This window comes from Accipiter gentilis, chromosome 4 (genome assembly GCF_929443795.1).
Source record: "Accipiter gentilis chromosome 4, bAccGen1.1, whole genome shotgun sequence".
Classification (NCBI taxonomy): Eukaryota; Metazoa; Chordata; class Aves; order Accipitriformes; family Accipitridae; genus Astur; species Astur gentilis.
The window spans coordinates 24,268,382-24,288,438 of NC_064883.1; the positions used below are offsets into that span (position 1 = coordinate 24,268,382).

The 20,057-nt window shown below is 43.4% G+C and overlaps 1 protein-coding gene across 1 annotated transcript in view; it reads right to left on the reverse strand.

Moving 5' to 3' along the window:
• The window catches only part of NMT2 (N-myristoyltransferase 2), a 38,808-nt gene extending 20,841 nt beyond the window's left edge, over positions 1-17,967 (reverse strand). The window contains exons 1-3 of the mRNA XM_049798493.1: positions 17,690-17,967; positions 9,507-9,642; positions 3,874-4,018 (exon numbers count right to left, since the gene is read on the reverse strand). Of these exons, the coding sequence (XP_049654450.1) occupies positions 3,874-4,018; positions 9,507-9,642; positions 17,690-17,799 (391 nt within the window). The 5' untranslated portion in view covers positions 17,800-17,967. The remainder of the gene's footprint in view (positions 1-3,873; positions 4,019-9,506; positions 9,643-17,689) is intronic.
• Between the last annotated feature and the right edge of the window lie 2,090 nt (positions 17,968-20,057).

Below are 20,057 nucleotides of genomic sequence, written 5' to 3' on the forward strand. Positions count from 1 at the left end.
CCATTTCCCTTTGGATTATGGGGGGTTTATTCTGCTCCCTGTCTTCCAGCTCAGTGGGCTGGAATAACTGGTCTTACTATTAAAGACTGAGGCAAAGGTGGCATTAAGTACCTCAGTCTTTCCCTCATACTTTGTCACTATGTTTCCCCTCACATCCCATAAAGGATAGAGATTCTCTTTAGCCCTCCTTTTGCTGATAATGTATTTATCAAAACATTTTTTTATTGTCTTTTATGGCACTAGCCAGATTAAGTTCTAGTTGGGCTTTGGCCCTTCTAATTTTCTCCCTGCATAACCTCATCCTTGTAGTCCTCCTGAGTTGCGTGCCCCTTCTTCCAAAAGCCATAAACTCTCTTTTTTTCTCCTGAGTTCCAGCCAAAGCTCTTTGTTCAGCCAGGCTGGTGGTCTTCCCTGCCAGCTCGTCTTTCGCCACATGGGGATGGCCTGCTCCTATGTCTTTAAGATTTCCTTCTTCAGGAATGTCCAGACTTCCTGGACTCCTTTGCCCTTCAGGACTGCCTCCCAAGGCAACTCTGTCAACCGGGCTCCTAAACAGGCCGAAGTCTGCCTTCTGGGAGTCATAGAATCATAGAATGAATGATGGAACGGTTTGGGTTTGAAAGTACCTTAAAACTCATCTAGTTCCAACCACCCTACCATAGGCAAGGATATCTCCCACTAGATCAGGTTGCTCAAAGCCTCATCCAACCTGGCCTTGAACACTTCCAGGGAGGGGGCATACACAACTTCTCTGGGCAACCTGTTCCAGCATCTCACCACCCTCACAGTCAAAAATTTCTTCCTAATATCTAAATCCACCCTCTTTCAGTTTAAAACCGTTACCCCTCATTCTATCACTACACTCCCTGGTAAAGAGTCCCTCCCCATCTTTCCTGTAGGTCCCCTTTAAGTACTAGAAGGGTGCTATAAGGTCTCCCCAGAGCCGCCTTTTCTGCAGGCCGAACAACCCCAGCTCTCAACCTGTCCTCACAGGGAAGGTGCTCCAGCCCTCTGATCATCTTCATGGCCCTCCTCTGGACTCATTCCAACAGGTCCACAACTTTCTCATGTTGGGGGCCCCAGGACTGAACACAGTACTCTGGGTGGGGTCTCACAAGAATGGAGTAGAGGGGGAGAATCACCTCCCTCAACCTGCTAGTCATGCTTCTTTTGATGCAGCCCAGGATACGGCTGGCTTTCCAGGCTGCAAGCACACATTGCTAGCTCATATTCACTTTTTCATCCACTATTACCCCCAAGTCCTTCTCCACAGGGCTGCTCTCAGTCCACTCATTGCCCAGCCTGTATTTGTGCTTGGGATTGCCCAAACTCACGTGCAGGACCTTACACTTGGCCTTGTTGAACCTCATGAGGTTCACATGGGCCCACCCCTCAAGTCTGTCAAGGTCCCTCTGGATGGCATCCCTTCCCTCCAGCATGTCGACTGCACCACACAGCTTGGTATCATCAGCAAACTTGCTGAGGGTGCACTCAATCCCTCTGTCCATGTCACCAACAAAGATCCAAGTGGCCAACAAAAGTCCAAGGATGAAGTTCTGCTAAATCCCTCCTCCAAGAACTTAAAACTCTGTCATTTCCTGACTGTTGTGCCCAAGATGGCCTCCAACCATCACATCACTCACAAGTTCTTCTCTGTTCGCCAACAACAGGTCCAGTAGGGCACCATCGCTAGCTGGCTCACTCACCAACTGTGTCAGGAAGTTATCTTCCACACACTACAGGAGAACCTCCTAGACTGTTTCCTCTCTGCTGTATTGTATTTCCAGCTGACATCTGGTAAGCTGAAGTCCCCCACGAGAACAAGGGCTAGCAATTGTGAGACTTCTCACAGCTGCTTACAGAATATTTCACCTGCCTCTTGATCCTGTTAGGGTGGTCTGTAACAGACTCCCACCACAATATCTGCCTTGTTGGCCTTCCCCCTGATTCTTAGCCATACACACTCAACCCTACTGTCACCATCATCAAGCTCTAGACAGTCAAGTGTTCCTTTGTAGTATGAACTTTCCCCAAATGACGTGCAATCCTCACAAATAGTTATGGCCTGCTGTCCAGTTTGGAAGGTCATCATTACCAGCACTTTTATGCAAACTCTGGAAAGTATCAACAGCCTAAACATTACTGCCACTACATGGCAGACTTGCCTAACTGAAGAACCTACTGCTAACAACCTTAACTAGAAGGCAGAAGGATTCTGAAGTTAATTTAATGCAAAGATCCCTAGAGCTATTTCTTGAATCAACAGATGATTTTTTTCTACCTAAACAGCATATCAAATAGTGAAGACTTCCCAATATGTTCATTCAGCAGATAATGGAAAAACTACAAGGAGAGGGGAAAAAAAAATTCCAATAGGGTCAAGAAGCAATTCATAAATACTGTTGAACAAAACCTCTGCTGGCCAAATTCAACAAAACATATTTCTACTGAACACCACTAACAAATCATTTTTAGAGCAAATGTATTGGTCCTTTTAGGCTGGCAAGTGACAGACTCTCATCTAGAAGTGCTGTAAGATACATTGACTAACCTGAACTGAACTCCTGGAACTGCTGCGCAGACACCTGAACTAGGTCTGAAAAAGCTTTGTTATGGCCAGAGTATTTTTTGATTTACACATCAACTTAATTCAGCTAGGCTCCTCCTCCACCTAGGCAGGATTACTGTGACAATTATTACCATTAGTTTACAGAGGTATCTGGAGAGAGTTTGTACAGAGAAGAGCCAGGGCAGATCAGTTCAATCCAGTGGAAAATACTGCATCCAGGGACTCTGCTCTGGACTTCTCTATGCAAGGAAGTCAGGGAGAAATGAGATCTCTGTGAATTAAACTATAGAAATGGATTAATATGAAATGCTGCCCTGTGGAGACAGCGAGCAGAGTGCTCCTGTGCATTAGACTCTCCCTTATTTCTGCTTATTCTACACCAGTCTCCAGTGCCATGGAGAGACATCTGCAGAACAGAACAATGACAGCTATTGCACTGAGACTGCTTTACTTGTGGGGTCCCCAAGTTCTGTTGTCACTGAAGAGCTACAACTGGTTAACTTGAAGATAACGAAGTGGGAAGAAGAAAGTTCAGAAAGCAATTCAGAAAAAGCAAGACAGTCAGCAACTACCTTCTCCAACAAAGACTAAGATTTACCAACTGTGTTATCAGGGATCAGATCAGTATAAAAAGTAATCTGCCAAATTCCTTACAAAATTAAAGGCAAGGAGAGGTCACCTCACCATCTCACTTGATACCAAGAACAGAGACCAGACTCTGTGAAAGCATGTCTTCAAGATAGTATACATTGTGGAGGAAGCACGTGAACATACAGCAGTAGAAGTGTTCACACATGACAGAAGTGCCATTATCCACTTAAAGCTGCATGAAAACAGTGTAACCTACAGCAGGAGAGTCATTCTCTCTGTGATAGCAAATCTATTTATGGAAAAAAGAAAAATCAAGGGAAAATAAATAAATAAATAAAATCAAAGTTTACTCTTTGTCACCACTTAGGTTCTTATTTTCCCTGAAGTGGAAAGGACTTCTATGTTCTGTTGTTCAAGAGTTCAGACCTAAAATATACAAAGGAATACTATTTCAATAGCATTTCCCATTTTTATAGAGAGCATCATAATGAGATTTATTAACACCGTATTTTTTTGCATATCACTGGGGGGGGCGCGGGCAAGCACTTTCCTAGAAAACATTAAGAATTCCACATAAACTACAGAAAAGATTAAGGATCTCTACTGCAGACAGTCCAACTCACAGCTGTTCTGGAGAACATGCCACACAGCTGGCACACATTCTTTTAGTGGTCAGTAAGACAGATCTTATGTCCAGGTCCAGTTATACTTACTAAGTTTAGGTACAGGTTGCGTATCCCAAAACTGGTATTTACGTTTGGTAGCCTCATCAATATTCTTTGCTGGGCCTTGGCATGCAGAGAGCAGCTCCATCGCTCTCTGGATGTCTTGAAGCTTCTGCATTGGAATGGCTGGATTCTGGACACAGAGACAAACAGAAGAGGAAGCTTATTGAGTACATTTACTTTGAACAAGTTGTACCAACATGCTCATTTATTTTACTGTTACATGTTCTTTCTTCTCATCATGGTTAGTTTAGGTAAAACCTCTGGAGGCAGGAGCGTGGAAAGTTAGGTGGGCAACAGACAAGCAACTTCACAAGATACTTAATGGTTTTGAGTAGCGCTTGCATTTAACCGTGAAACTTCAGTGTTAACACATTTAACACAAATACTGCAGCGTTAAGGCAGTATACCAGTATCACAATAAAAAGCTTATTATATTCCCTGCCCCTCCCTGCCCTGTGAAATACAATAAAACAGCAAAAAGCACATCAGCTTAGACATCTAACAATCTAAAGATACCACTGGTACACAGAGATGTTTGAAGTTGTACTTTACACATACAATATAAAATAATATTTAAATTCACTATGGTTCAGTATTTCAGATACACTGTACTGCTACAAATATCCACTTTTTAACCTTATATTGTATCTCCCTTCTATTAGCTTGAAATTATTATAGTAGGTACCCTTCTGCATTGCATCGTATGTAGTTGACCATCTTGCCACTAATGCCAACTGTGCCAACACTCATAACTGAAGATAATTTTAACTGATAGAAGCAGATTGACAAAATAAACCAATTTTCCACTTAAAAGTTGAAAAATCTGTTCTATAAGTTATTTGAAAAGCATAAAACCTAAGGCTAAGCATTTCTAAACTGAGCTCTTACACCCTCACTTTTGATCACTCTGAGTAAGTGTAACTGGAATGAGAATTTTACCTGCATAGGAAAGTACAGAGGAATAATAGTAACAGACTTCTAAATCTTAAGGGATCTCCCTCTCTCTCTTTTTAAATCTATTTACTTGTTTTGTTTCATTATCCCCCAAATTGCAAGTCCTTTTCTGAGGCGTACTAACAGCATGCTTGTGTTCCAGTTTTCCCAGACTGCAGTGCAAAAAATACATCTGAAGGAATAGTCTCAAATGCATTGGAAAACTTCAAGCAATTCTGCATCAAGCCAGATGTGTTGTTTTTTTTTTTTTTACTAAGTATCAATGGATCACTATTTCCATATTTCATCTTCTTTCTACAAATTATGTGTTGAAAAAACACCAAAAATTACATGTAATAATGATGTAAAGCTTCATTTGGATGAGCATCTCCCTCCAATATTCTGAGCCACAGAAGGAGTAAAACTCCCTGCCTGTAGCTCACGCAGGCCATCATTTTTATTTGTAATAAAAACTTGTACTCTCTAAATATTATGCAATTTCTTTCGTTAATTTAAGTATTGTGAAATTTAACCTGTGAGCATTCTTTAAACACCTGTCATCTGAGTAGTTATGAAATAACATATTTATACTCTTCAGAGCAACACAATTGCAGCATAAAAAACCTACCCTATTTCTAGATCCAGATTACAGTGACATAAATTACTTTTCTCAACTATCAATTTGTCTATTACAAACTGGCCTGATACAAATACTTCTAATGCCACTAGATAAATTCTGAAATCACACATAAATATTGACATACTGTAATTTATTTTGTATGTTTATTTTAAGTCTCTAATGTTTTTTTCTACATTATGAAGAAGAAAACAGAAAATCTAAAAAAAAGGTATTAGGTTCTAAAAAGATCTTACTAGCATATGTAAAGTAAAAAGTTCATGTTCTGGTACCAAATACAACATGGCTAGGGTCATCAGAAGGAATGTCCTTTCCTTTCAAAATGTTCAGAGATCAGCCTTGCTAAGAAGTTTACTTGCAATCCTTTTTGTTTTCCTTTAATGGAAAGCAAGAAAAACCTATACAGAACTTCACATCAATTAGAAAGAAGAGTGATTTTGTTTAATTTCAGTTTAGGGGAAATATCTCTTCACAGCACAAGACGGCACTGTTGTGCAACAGGGCTGAGGTATGGAATGCTTTTTTTGCCTCTGTTTTGGTGACAAGTTCTGACCTCAGACCTTTGATGACCCTCAGCTTTGTAGCACAGTCTGTGAGACTCCCATTAACCACAGCAGGAGAGAAAGTTAGGGAACATTTAGCAAACTAATCATGGACAGGTCCATAAGAACTGACCAGATGCACCTGAGGGTGCCGAGGGAGCTGGCTGATGTTACTGCAACAAGCACCTATCAAGTTTAAAAGGTTAGAGCAATTGGTGGAGGTTTCTTATGAATGGAAAAAGGGAAATGTCACACCCATCTTCAAGAAGGCAAGGGGGAAGAGGATTTTGAGAACTCAGAGGTCAATACTGTTTAACGATCTGGATGTGACAAAGAGTGCTTTCTCTGCAAGTGCATAGATGATACCTAGTTGGGAAGAATGGTTGATATGCTGGACAGCAGAGCTGCTATTCAGAGCTACTTTGACAGGCTGGAAACAGAAGCTTCATGAAGTTTGACAAAGGCAAATACAAAGTCCTGCATCTGGGACAGAAAAAGCCCACACAATGGCGGAGGCCAACACAGACTGGCTAGGAAGTAGGTCTGCAGAAAATAACTTGGAGGTCCTGGTGGGCAGAGCTGAACATGAGTCAGCAGTTTGCTGCCCAGCAAAGGACAGCTGCATACTGGGTTGCACCAGTAAGACTGTCCAGCAAGTCTTACCCTTTATCTGGCACCCCTGAGATCGCATCTCACAGTTTCGGGTTCCCCATTAGAAAGAAAATATTGACATAGTGGAGCAAGATCAACGAGGGCCACCAAGATGATCAGGGTGCTGAAGCATATGACGTACAAGAAGATGAGACACCTTGGTTTGTTCAGCCTTAAGAAGAGAAGGTTAAGGGAGCAGAAGAAATCTCATTGCTGCCTAATGGGAGGATGTAAAGAAAACTGAGCCATGTCTTTTCAGAGGAGTACAACGATAGGATGAGAAACAATGGACAAAAGTTGCAAACCAGCAAACTAGCAAAATCCATTTAGATGTAAGGAATTACCTTTTTTTTTTTTTAACCACAAGTGTAGTCAAACACTGGAATAATTTGCCCACTGAGGTTGTGGAGTCTTCATCCTTGGAGAACAACCAACCTGATCTAGGCCTGAGCAGCCTGATCTAGTTGGATCTGCTCTAAGCAGGAGGTTGGTCGAAAGGTCTCCAGAGGTCTCTACCAACCTAAGTTATTCTGTGACTGTGTTGTGTAGGCCACTAGTGACTACAGTAATGACTGACAATATTGCAGATCTGGCAAGCTTCATTTATGTCAGTGTGGACAGTCTACATCATTGGGACTTGTAATGGGGAGAGATTAAAGTCTTGTGAGATGCGCAGTGAAGCATCCTAAAGGTCATCATAAGCATAACGTGCTAACAAGCACTTATTGCTGTGGTAACACTCATGCCAGTGTTCAAAAAGTCCAATATCACAAATAAGAGAGGGAGAAGCCAAGATGACTTGCTGTTCTGTTTTTCTCCAGGCGGGTACACCTGTTTACAAACTCACCTGACCTCAAAGTCTTTTTTCAAAATAATTTTCAATGAGTTCAGAAGCCCCACGGAGTATTACCTGATGATCCTGCATATATTCTCTTAATAAAGTGTACAATGTCAGTTTCTTCTGAAATATTTTGTAAACTTCTTTTCAACAAAGAGCAAGCAAATGCTAAGAGCCTTTTTTTCTATAATATATTTCACATAGCACAAGGAATACAGAATCTAAATATCACTTGAGTAGCAGAGAAAATAAATATACTTCTCCACACTGACCCAGATCAGCAGTCTAAGATGCTGTCAAAAAATCTGAAACAGGAAAGTTGTCCAAGACAGAGAAACTCATCTACTTATCACTGTGTACACCTGGAACACAGCAGAGAAGGCAACCCCCCCCCAGCCAACGCTGATGCACTTGGAACTAGAGAAAAGCGGAAGCCATAACAGAACAGTAAAATGGTTTAGCTGCCTAGAGCTTGAGAGAAAGACTTAAATAAGACCTTTTATTTTATGCCAATAAAAGAGAAGGTTTTGTAACATTGCTAACAAACTGGCTAAACTTCTTGTGACAGTAAAATAATCACAAAGAGTGGCATCCTAAGTACACAACTTAGAACAAGGATAGGCTTCCACATTTGCAAAACATGTCATGCTAGAGAAATGCTGTGCAAGACTGCAAAGTGCTCAGGACCAAAATCTTGCACATGAAAACAAAAAAAGTGAAGCAGCTTCCTTTTAATGCAATAAAGGCAGCATATGGAACAGTAAGCTTGGTCAACAGGGAACCAAGGAACTCCCAGGACACCACAGCAATGAACTATGTCTTTATGTTAACATTAAAACTGACTTCACTCCAATTGTGAAAGAGTTTGAGGTTACTTGGTCATCACTTGCAAACAGTCCTCTTGTATTAGCAATTCATGCCACCTGCTTTATAGAAACACAGTAGCAAAACGTGGTGAAATCAGAAGTACTTAAGATGTCTCTACGTATTTTAAAGTGTCCCCTGTGCCAAATGTGCCCGTTCAAAGCAATGGGGGTGACACAGAGAATATCTAAAGGGACAACACAAAAATCTATCAGTATGTTAATGAGCCAGAACACAACTTTTTTTCCCTAAAATTAGTCAGTAGCCCCAATGTACTTGATAAATCTTACAGAATGAATAGTACTACTGGCACAACAGTGTAATTTTCTCCACATTAATCTGATAAAGCAAATAAAACTACTTCAACAGGTTCAATGGTCCATAAACTTTCATATCATCATGTTATAAACTTCAGTCCTCAGGCTCAGATTTCTCTTGAGATAAAAGCTGTATGTTAAAAAGGCACATCATATTATTCACCATGCATTCACATGGTACTCAAAAGCACCTAGACAATGCTATTTTGTCACAAAGCCCACAAAGACTGTACATCCCTCACAGAATTTTGCATTCTTATTTACAGCAGAGGCCTTTCAGATGGCTGTTTCTTCAGCCTGTATCTCCATGTTAGAGATTTTATGTAAGATGACATGCTGCTTGTTTGCCCAAATGAGACTCTGGTTAGCACAGCAAGTATACCTTCTTCCCTCCTACTGCTGATGCTCACCATGAGATAGCATTACGCTGTACAAGTTACTGAAACTGCACTAAGCCAAGTTAGATGGTGGCTAAACTAAAGGCAATTCCCAAACACAAAATCTATTTAAAAGCATTACCACTGGAGATTAAGATTCCCTGTGATGAAGCTGTCACTAGCCTGAGTTCTAGCTGCTGGAAAAGAAAGACAAAACACCTCCTCCTCTGCTTTTCTCAGAGTACACCACCGTGGTGGTGACGCTGACTCTCCAGCTAACTTCACACAGTCTGCAAACGCCAGGTCTTACCTTGCTCCTGTCTCTGTTCAGGACAGTAGCCATTTGCTTATTTCTGACGTGTTAAGGCAGAACTACCAACTCGCTTTTACAAAAAGCTACACACAAATTAAAATTAAATTAGAAAGCAAGCACAAATTAAAACAGAACCAGGCTCTCACTTTTGAAGGCTGTTGAATTTTAATCTCCTGGGAGTCAGACGCAGAATCTGATTTGGTGCCTCCAGAATTTGGTTTCTCCTTTTTTCTCTTCTGCTTCTTTTTCTTCTTCTTCGCTCCCAAATCCCCTCCAGGACTTCTGCCAGAGATTCAGAGAATGTGCGATGAGAAAAATCAATACCACCAAGCTTAAAATTAAAAAAAGTTAAATATGGAAAAGCCAGCATTTTAATATGAAAAAATCTAACAGCAGCTTGAATCTGAAGAAAAGGCAAGGGAAAGGAAGGAAGGGGGGAACTGAGAGCATTGATGAAAAACTCCCTTCAAGTGCCTTCTGATTTGTTTTATACTCAAGACTCCAGCACAACCAGGTGTTCTGACACACCAGCATCAAATTTTGGCACTATGTAACAGCCAGTGCTGCTCTTCAGGCTATTACCCAGCACAAACATGGAACAACCAAATTCAACAGAGTTTCGAGGAACTCAGGGAACTGCAGGAACTGAGAAAAGTAACCTCCATGGAAATTCAGTAACTATTAGTGGCCACATACTTTTCCCCCCACCTGCTCAACCATCAGGTATACCTGAATTTGAGAAGAATCCAAAGAAAAACATTCTGTTTTCAGGGAATTTTCTTTCTAATTTTAGTAGTGATGAAAGTCTTGCTGAAATCTCAGTAAGAAACAACAAAAAAATAACCAAATATTTGTGCTTTAAAAGAGTAAGTACAATGAGGTCAACTTTAATTAAAAAAGCCCAGCAATGAAGTATACATTGCACTTGCAGATTCTGACACATTTTGACTATTGATAATACATCTCCTTTCTTTAAGAAGATTCTAGTTTGACAAATAATCAAGATAGAGAATCAAGATTAGATTAGAATTTGCAAAGTGTGGGAGGTGTTGGCAGCTCTCAGACAGGAGGTAAATAAGTAGGCAATGAGCCAGTTAACACTGAATCCTCTTCAAGAGGTTAACCTCCCAGCAAAAGCATATGTATATAATGGAGCTCAAGACAGATACTGGGGTTTGGGGGGCTTGGGTGTTTTTCACTGGGAAAGAAAAATGTCAATGCAACAAACAATTGTTTTTAATTCTGGAGGGGAAAAAAAAATAAAATCAGGTATGATACTTGCAAGCCAAAAGAAAGAGAACTGAGAACTAAAATTATTAAGATCAACATGTTTGCAAGGGCCATGTTATTCACTGTTAACATGCCTGCTTTTACGATTACGATGCCCAGTCTTAGCATCTATACCTTGTCAGAGCTGAAGTTGGCAAGAAAACACCCAAACATCCAACTGGGAGGCCAAAAGCCTGCAATTAATCAAACATGCAACTAAACAAAGACTCATTTTTGTGAGATCATTACTGTCCTCTAGAACAGCCTGCAGTGAAAGATCAACTCCAAGAAGTCCTTAACATTCACAGTTACACTGGGTTAAGTTACGCTCCCAGGAAGAGGGGAGAGAGTTACAAATGCAGCACCCTCTGGGACCAGATCAAGGAGCTACTCAATGGACAGCAGTGTAGCAGCCCAAACACACAGGAGAGAGAAGAGAATCTGTAGTATTTAGTAGAAGTGGAGTTGTGTAACTGAGGCAGGGAGAAAGTTTTCTGTTGTAGAATGAAGATACTGCCTGATCACCTAGACAATTCTGTTAAGAATTTCTACAATCTCAGTTTAAAATAATCAAATTTAAATCCATTTTAAGGCCTGTATACCAAGCTGACATTTTGTACAGAATTTAAACACAGAACAGACCCAGAGGCCGGGCAAGAGGTTATAAATACAAGAGAGTAAAAAACCAAACGTGTACAAGACCTAGGACTTCACCACCTCTAGCAAAACTGAGATAAAAAAGCTGGGGAGAGCAATTTCACCTTTGCTAAGGTTCATTTAATGAAATACCCTTCTACCTTCTTGAACTGTCCACAGGCTTCTGCCTTTTCCTCTAACATCTCACATACAGCAAACAAATGATGCCACTGTGTCCTTGAGCTGACTCCCAAGGGCTTTTCTGTCGAATATAAGTCTACTAGGAGTTTCAGCAAATGCCGTTCTTGAACAGACGCCCTCAGCAGGCACCGAGCCCCAAGTCACACCAGTGCATCTCAGTTGTCCTCTTGCCTTTCAGCAGGAGCCAGACCCAGTTACACCACAGGGGAATTCTGCTCACTGGGATTACCTGAGGGTCAATGTTTTATTTAGTTTGGTGAAATAATGAACAACTACTCAAAAAAAAGTTTGGCAGCTATGGAGAAAAAGCAGCTTTGCCAAGCTTTACTAATGTTATCCCCGGTTAAACTGTACTTTTACCAGTGTAATCTTAGTTGGTTCTTTGACCAGCTCCCGGTCTTTTTCATATAGAAATGCATATTTTTTTAGCTAGGAAAGAGGGAAGACAGGACTAAATTGCTGTAAAATATACATGCATTTAAAACTACTAATTTTTTAAAAAATCTTCCAAAATCCCAGGCCTCAGCTTATTATGTTCAGGTTTAGAGCTATCACACTGCCTCTTGCAAAATAAATACTGGTATCTTTGTCTGACAGTTACCCAGGGACCATTCAGAGAAGTTATTTATGCACAGTCCCCTGCTTGGGTCAGTCTTTTTTTTACTGTTGCAGGCCACAGAATGTAAAAAGAGGGTTTAAAGCGAGATCCACTTGTCCTTCAGCTATTTAGGCACGCCTGCAACCCAGAGATTTGGCAGCAGGCAGCAGGCAGAAACTGCTACTGAGTAAACAGGTTTGTCCAACACAAGTTACAATCAGAGATACCAAGCAAATTAGGGCAAAAGCAAAACCAAAACATCTCAGGACTTTCTGTCCTTCTCATACTCTGCCTTGAAAAGAACCAAAAGGCTCCATAACTGGGAGTGAGAATGGCTGGGAAGGGAGGAACTTTGTTGCTCAATTTGTAGTAATTACACTGGACATGACAGCACAGAGGATATGCAAAGGTAACAAGATTAAAAGCAAAGACTCGTATTAAAAGCTTTTCTCTTTATTAAATATTCTTGTATGCTAAGATCCGAGTTCTCCTTTGTCTGGTCAAATACACATTTCATGGTGTCATCATATAGGTATCTCACTCTTAGAAGTTTGGGGAAGGAAAAAAAAAAAGTTTCCCACTTCTGTGAAAGCTAATCTTTAAATGTGAAATCTCTTTTGCTGAACTACCCTGTCACCACCAAAGTGATGCAACTTGGATTGCAGGTCCCACAGGGGAAGCAGGAAAAGGATATGCAACTCGGGTTGATGCTACGTCTAGCTGTCAGGTCAGGAAACATAACCTTTTCACGCATCATACCAACACATCTGCCCCAGTCCAGCCCACCACACAGACCACAGCTGGTTATACTAACAAAAACATTCAACATTAGACTTGGGGAAGATTTTGACCGTGTCAGTCCAGTGGAGACACGCTTATACCGGCCGCACTTAACCGACAGGAGGACGAGCCTACACACTGAGGCGGAGGTGTACTTAAGTGCAGACATAGTCTAAGGTATTTTTAACTGCATCCACGATGACAATTTTGTCAGTCTGATGAATAAGGAAGAAGTAAGTCCAGCACAAAAGTGATGTGCAAATCAAAATTCAGCCAGGGCAAAAGAAGAGTCAAAACACCTCTTTCTGCCCCAAAAAGACTTAACCTTGCCCCCCAAAAGACTTAATCTTGCCATAGAAACAGGCTGTGGATATGACTCTGAGACAGTCACTTAGGCCCACAGTTTTATGATTTTTTCTGCAAGTTACAAATGCAAGCCCATGATCACACCCACACACCTTTCCACTTATGTACACACATCTGGTGTTTTGCATAAATGTGAAAAAAGACTTTTGCTTCTCCCTGCATGTGCTGGGGTTTTGTTGGTTTTGGTTGTTTGTTTTTTTGACTGAAAAATGGGGATACTTATTGCATTTGGGGAGGGGTGTGGCAAAGGCAGAAAAACTTACTTTGTGGAGCTTTGAGCAAAACCATGAAAAGCTGAGGTGAAATAATCAGGAGGAGCACAACAGTTACCCTACTCAGATGGTCAAACTGTTTTGGCTCCCTTGGTTTTGATTTGAGATTATCTTTCCCACTGAATATTTGTCAGTGTTATTTTAATTGCCTTGACACCAAAATCTGCTTTAGCAGAAACAGTGTTTTGTAATATCAACATCTGTTTTAAATTACATGGAATAGTAATTTTAAGTTAGCAATTTCTCAAATTTAAAACCAAACATGTACTTCAGATGTTTATTTTTAAGTTGCAAAGGCCTAAGCCTGTGTGGGGTTTTTGCCTCTACAGTATTTTTTCCTCTCTCTGTGAGTAAGTGAGGCTGCAAAACTACATTTCTGAAGATGGTATATAGATCTTTTTGATCACAAAAATCAGATCTCATGTATATGGGCAAGACTGCAAAAAATTTCAAAGTAGTATTATTTATACTAGGGCTGTCCTTGGTTCATACAGAAAATGGAGGCTTAGATGCAAAGCGCTTTCCCATTACTGTATTAAGACTACCACCACTTCAAGAGAATAAGAAGGTCCTGACCAGAAGGGCCTAAGTGCTTCAAATTCCACTTACTAACAAACTACCATTACTAACAACCTCTCTGTATGCAAATGAAACTTTCATACATTTCAGTTCTTGGAAATGCAAGGTTTTTGAGCATGAAAACCTAGTAGCAAGGCCTTAAAACCTAACCCAACAGATACTCCTCAAAGCTCTGTGTGTTTCCTCTGCCTCCCTCTTCAAGTCTGTAAGGCTGTACTCCAAGACATAAATCTCACCTGCTAAAACTGAGCACTGCCTCCAGTACCATAGAAATATTTATTAAAAAAAAAATAAAAAAAAATCTAAAAAGTAGTGCTGATTATAAAGTTGCCATTTAACAATAATCAAAGGGGTATACTACTAAAACATTCAAAGTAAATAATTTGTGAGGGTTGGGGGGAGTTGTTTAAAGGTCATACTTTTTCCTCATCTGTTTACTAAATGTTCTGTGCCCAAAGCCTTGAGCATAAGGAGCTATTTAGAATGAACCGAGACACCTTACAAAGCTAGGCTCAGAAGGGTGGATTCAGGTGCAATAAATACATTTTTGCATTTTGTAAGAGCATACAAAGCTATTTTGTAAACAACATTTTATTATGAAACAGAACAAGTACAGCATAATGCATCTAGCAGGAGCAAGCTGCAGACATAGAATAGAACAGCAATGAGTCACACAACATACATAATCCTGCATCTAAAAAACAGGAGCAGAAACGGAGGACAAAGACATTTGCACAGCTAAGAGCTATAAAATGGTATTTTCTGCTGCAGTCATTCAGTGCTCAAGCACATGAAAAAACTACAAATTAAAAAAAATATTCGAAGTCATACATACATGTACAAACAATGTTTTTTTGTGGTCAATATTATAAACACCTATTTTCTAATGTCAGGAACAGCTTGAAAGTAACTTCAATTGCAAAGCAATCCTACTAGAGACTGATACGTAACACATAAACTCTACCTCATTCTAAAAAGAATGAGGGTTAAAATAGCATGAGATTAAACACTGACCAGCAGCAATGGAGACCATTCAAAATTTAGCAAGTCAGTTGACACAGTCATAGTCTCAAGTAATAAGAATGCTCATAAATTGCTTAGCTATATAAAACCTTATCTAAAAGCTCAAAGCAAACTTTAAAGCCACCTCAAAAATTAATACACTATGATAGGGAGAAAACAGGGAATAATTAGGCTCCTATTACCATAGGTTAATCTCCTAGATCAAGAATAGATCGTTGTGTTTGCTGTAGTGTAAGATTTTTCTTTTCATTTGACGGAATTTGTTTGAATACTTCAGCCTGCAGACAAATAGTAGTAAACAAGATTCTCAAAGATTACAGGAAAATAAAGTAATTCAAAAGTCAGCATTAGACTTCATATATCAGAAACATGATAGAAAGCTGATATTAATACTTAGAGGCTTTTTCTGCTGGAATGAACCACTAATTTAATGAAACTTCATATTACTTGGAAGCATTCACTTTCTTATTTAAAGATGAATAAAGCAGCTTCCTTGAAATACTCATTAAAATACATTGGGGATATTCAACAACAACAAGTTTTGGGGAGAATGGCATACAACCCGCAGCCACAGCAGTTGTCCCTCAAAGCTCAGTGAGACCCAACCTGGAGTAGAGCGGCAAGCTGCGATTCAGAACACACCAAAGTGCAATTCTTTGTTCCCCGGCTGCTTCTTACACATTGCTTCCTGCACTTGCTGTCACAGCAGCCTGAGCGCGTAGCTGCAAGCGTAGCTACACTGCAGAGGGCAGCTATAGCTCGGTCACACACACAAACAGAGAGGAAACTGGAGTAGGAATAGGGTACAAATGAATTCTAGACAGGTATCACCCGCCTACCAATCTATCTCCCCTGGCACATCAGGTTGGCTCCTAGAAGGAGCAATAAATAATAATTCTGTGCTCTTAGTGGTGTTACTTTTACATATTTGGGAATCATCAACTGTGGCATATTTATGTAAACAAACGTAACAAAAGCACCAAGACAATTAAACGCTATTTTGTCCCTTCTTAATATCCCAGATTTATATTACTATAATTTTTTTTGACACAACTATTTTAGCATGCATGCCACGAATTCACTGACAGAACAGCGAGCATCGAAGTTTTCCCCCTTTCCTGCCTTTTAGACAAGTCAGTCCTCCTAAGTCTCTTAGATTTCTATTGCCACGTTTAAGATGCAGAGCTGCTCATTGCCAAGCAAAGCCTAGGGGCAGGAGACAACAAACAACGTACATCTTCAATCATCAATCACCTACAGAAATGCTCTCAACCAGATGAATCAGAAATTCATGAGGGAGATATTTGTGTAGCTGTGTACAGATTAACCTATTTTTAGGTTACTCCAGCCACTCCTAGTTGCGACAACAAAGCATTTTCTCTGCAATCACGTTTTCTAATCCCTCAAAAAAAAAGCAAAAAAGTAAACGTAAACGAAGTCGATTTTTAAAACACGTTCCTCCCATTTCCCTGCCCCAAAAGTCCCCAACTGCAGAGCGAGCCAGACCCTTGGCACCTCATGCCTGGACGGAGCCGGGCTGCTCACAGCCCAACACCCTGGGTCGGGTGCAAGGGGCCGTGTTTACGCCAGCTGCCTCTCCTGTCAGCTCCCCAAGCAACTGGAGACAGCGCCTGATCCGCAGCGTGGGAAGATTTAAGGCGCAAGATTAGCGGAGAAGAACTACAACCAGAAGAACAGCGTTCGCTCCGGCTAACACCTTGGTAAAACACGCACTCTGCTCCACTCTCCACAGCGTGTGCATTTAGAGGTAACATTTCCTTCTGGACAATAGGCGACGTTGAGGAGGACTGTCTGCAGGACAGACGGACACAGACGACGCCTGGACAGGTGCCCAGGCCGGGGAGGGGAGCGTGTGAGGGGGTCTGGGGGTCTCTGAGGGCGCCCGCCCCGAGAGAGTCGGGACCAACCGGAACAAGTAAGGGAGCAAGGGGGCATTTCCCCAGAGCGCCTGACCCGCCAAGGCGGGCTTCCTAACGGCCAAAAAGCCCCACGAAAAGCCCCCAAACCCTGAAAAAGCACCGACGACAAAACAGGATTTACCCCCCCTTTTAGGGCCCGCTTTTAAGGCCGGTGTCCGGCGGGGAACCGCCAGCCCCGCCGCTCCCCTCACCTCAGGCCGGGGGCCCGGCCCCCCGCCTCTCCCTTCGGCGGAGGCCACCCCCGGCGGGGCAAGGCAAGGCGAGCCGAGCCGCGCCGAGCAGGGCGGCGGGGTCCTCGCACGCTGCCAACTGCGGCGGAAGGCGGCCCGGGAGGAGGGCGCGGGGTGCCGCCGGCGGAGCCCCTCGGCCGCGGGCGACACGCGCGCAGGCGCCGCGGTCGAACGCCGGGCCGGGCCGCGCCGCGCCGTGCAGGCCGCCCGCCGGCTGACAGGAGCGCGCCTCGCACGCCCTCCGCTCCGCCGCCCGCCCCGCCGCGGGGCCCGCTCCGGGCGGCGAGGGGAGCCCGGCCCGGCCCACAACAGCGGCCGCGGCGGCACCTCCAGCCCTACCGCTGCTGCCGCCGCCGCCGCGGTAGGCGGCAGACGCGGGGGGCTGCCTCCCCGAGCCGTGCCCGGCCGCCCGCCTGGCCCGCAGCGCGCCCCTACCCCTTGGCGTGCTCGGCCTCCTCCTCATTGTCGCCGTCTATGCCGCAGGTATCCTGGTCATCCAGCTCCAGGCTCTGCTGGCTGGCCGCAGACTCGCTGTCCTCCGCCATCACGGGGGAAGGAGGGAGGGGAGGGGGCGGGGGAGCCTATGAAAGGAACCGGGGCGCACGGGCAGATGCAGTCCGGAGGAGCTCCCTCTAGCTGCTGTCCTCCCTCGTGCTGCCGGAGGAGGCGGAGGCCGCCAGGGCTGCCCGGCCGCTTCCCGGCGCCCCACAGGGGACCGGACCGGACCGGACCGGACCGGGGCGGGGCGGGGCAGGGCAGGGCCGGGCCTTGCCGCGGGGGGCTCGGCGCCCTGCCCTGCCCTGCCCCGCCCCGCCCCGCCCGGCCCCTCACAGCCGGGCGGTGCCGCCCCGGGGCCCGGCCCCCGTCCGACTCGCTCGTAGCCGATATCTGACCCGCGCTCCCTGACCTCCGCGGGCCTCGGGTCCCCGCAGGCAGGGCGCTGCCCCCCCGCCGCCGGGGGAGGCCCGAGGGGCAGGCCCGGCCCGGCGGTGGCCGTCCCCGCGCCATGGGGTCGGGCCTGCAGGCAGGCGAGGGCCCGCTCAGTGGGGCGGCAGCTGCCGGGCCTCAGGAGCCTCGGAGCGCGTTTTGGCAGCTCCCTGTGTTCCCTTCTCACGCCATACGTACTTCGACGCCGAAGGTGCGGTTGGTAGACGCTGCCGAGGCCGCCGCGGCGATCCCCCTCACAGCCGTGGCCACTGGCTCTCGCAGCCCTTATTGTTTTCCCGAAGCCTTTTGTATTTCTGCGAGCTCCACGCTAGAAAAACCGGAGTTAAGTGGTAATGGTTTGAACCCAGGAAAACAAAGAAAGAGAAACTCGTATTAATTATTTGAGCTCCCGTGATTTCCAGGGTCATATCAAGATTTCAGGCAAAGATTCAGAATTTCTGAGCGCTTGGTTTGGCAGTGCTGCCAAACATCACATTAAAACATAAGGATAGTATGCACCGGTTGTAATTTCTCCTTACCCCCACTGCCCTCTTGAAAGTCATTTAATGTGAGGAAGATGCTGCTTCCTTGCATTTTGATTTAAGGTAGTGATTTGGGTTTCTTTTTCCCATTTTTGATGTAGGGTGGTGTAATGTTTTGCTCTATCAGATCTTGTGGGTGACATGTCAAATAAAAGATCTCACTGGCCAAGCAGAAGACAGCTAGATGTCCCTCCAGCTGTGCCCTCGCAGTCAAACTCAGCACCTATGTGTATTGAGCACCAGCCCTGGGCCACTCTGTGTCCCACTGCGCTTTGGTCCTTTACAACATGCAAGTTGCCACAGGAACTTGTAATTGAAACGTGTAAGATTCTTGAAGAGTCAAAGGCAGACAACGTAATAATGGAAAATCTAATGCCCAGGTCACCCTTTCAAGCTGTACGTCGTTTGTAACAATTCTCCTAAACTACCTCCCAGCTTCTCTTGGTCTAACCAAGTAGTCAGTTGCATCATCGAGATAGTGCTGCCCTTGTGTTGCCAAATAATTACTGAATATTTGTTTCCTGCCGCAGGTGGACTTGGGGAAGCCCTTCCTGCTTTGTTGTGAAAGGACAGAAGGAAAGACAATTCTGAATGGGTAATGGAGTATGGGTTTATCAGCTGTATAATCTATCACATTACACTCTGATGTCTCAGGACTAGGTTCAAACCTTCAGTGACTGCTATCTATGCTGGACTTCTATCATCTGACCGGTATTTTCTGTCTTGACAGTTTTGAAGTACTAGCTGCGGTGACTGGAAAATTCAAGGATACTAAATCAATAAAGCTAGAAAATATTCAACCAGCATGTTCCAAATAAAATAAACTGTAACAGAGCACGTGTATCTTTTAAAACAGCAGTTGTTCCTGAATATGGCTAAATTGTTAAGGTGGTGTTGATCTTCCACAAATGAGTGAAGGGAGAGAGAAAAAATTTCTAGACAAGTGGCCTACCCTCAACTATTGCAAAACTGATGGGAGGCTTGTAATTAATTAACACTTGGCCAAGTATGCCCTCCCAATGTCAAGCCATCACTGTAGTTCAGAGGGGAAATGAGCCTACTGTGTTACCACAGTTTGAAATGATCTTTAGAACTAAACCTTCACTCAGTTGTAATGTGTAGGAGAGAAAGAAAATCTCAAAACAAAGGCACAATACCCAATAGTTTTCAATAAAAAAAACCAATTGTGAACAGTAGCCCCATAGCCTGGAGTGAAGTTAATCCAGTGATTACTAATGATTTTTTTTTTTTCCCCTCATAATAACGTGTAGGAGAAAGTGAAGAACAGTATGTCAATGACTAAACAGCTATATTGAATCACTGTGTTGGAGAAA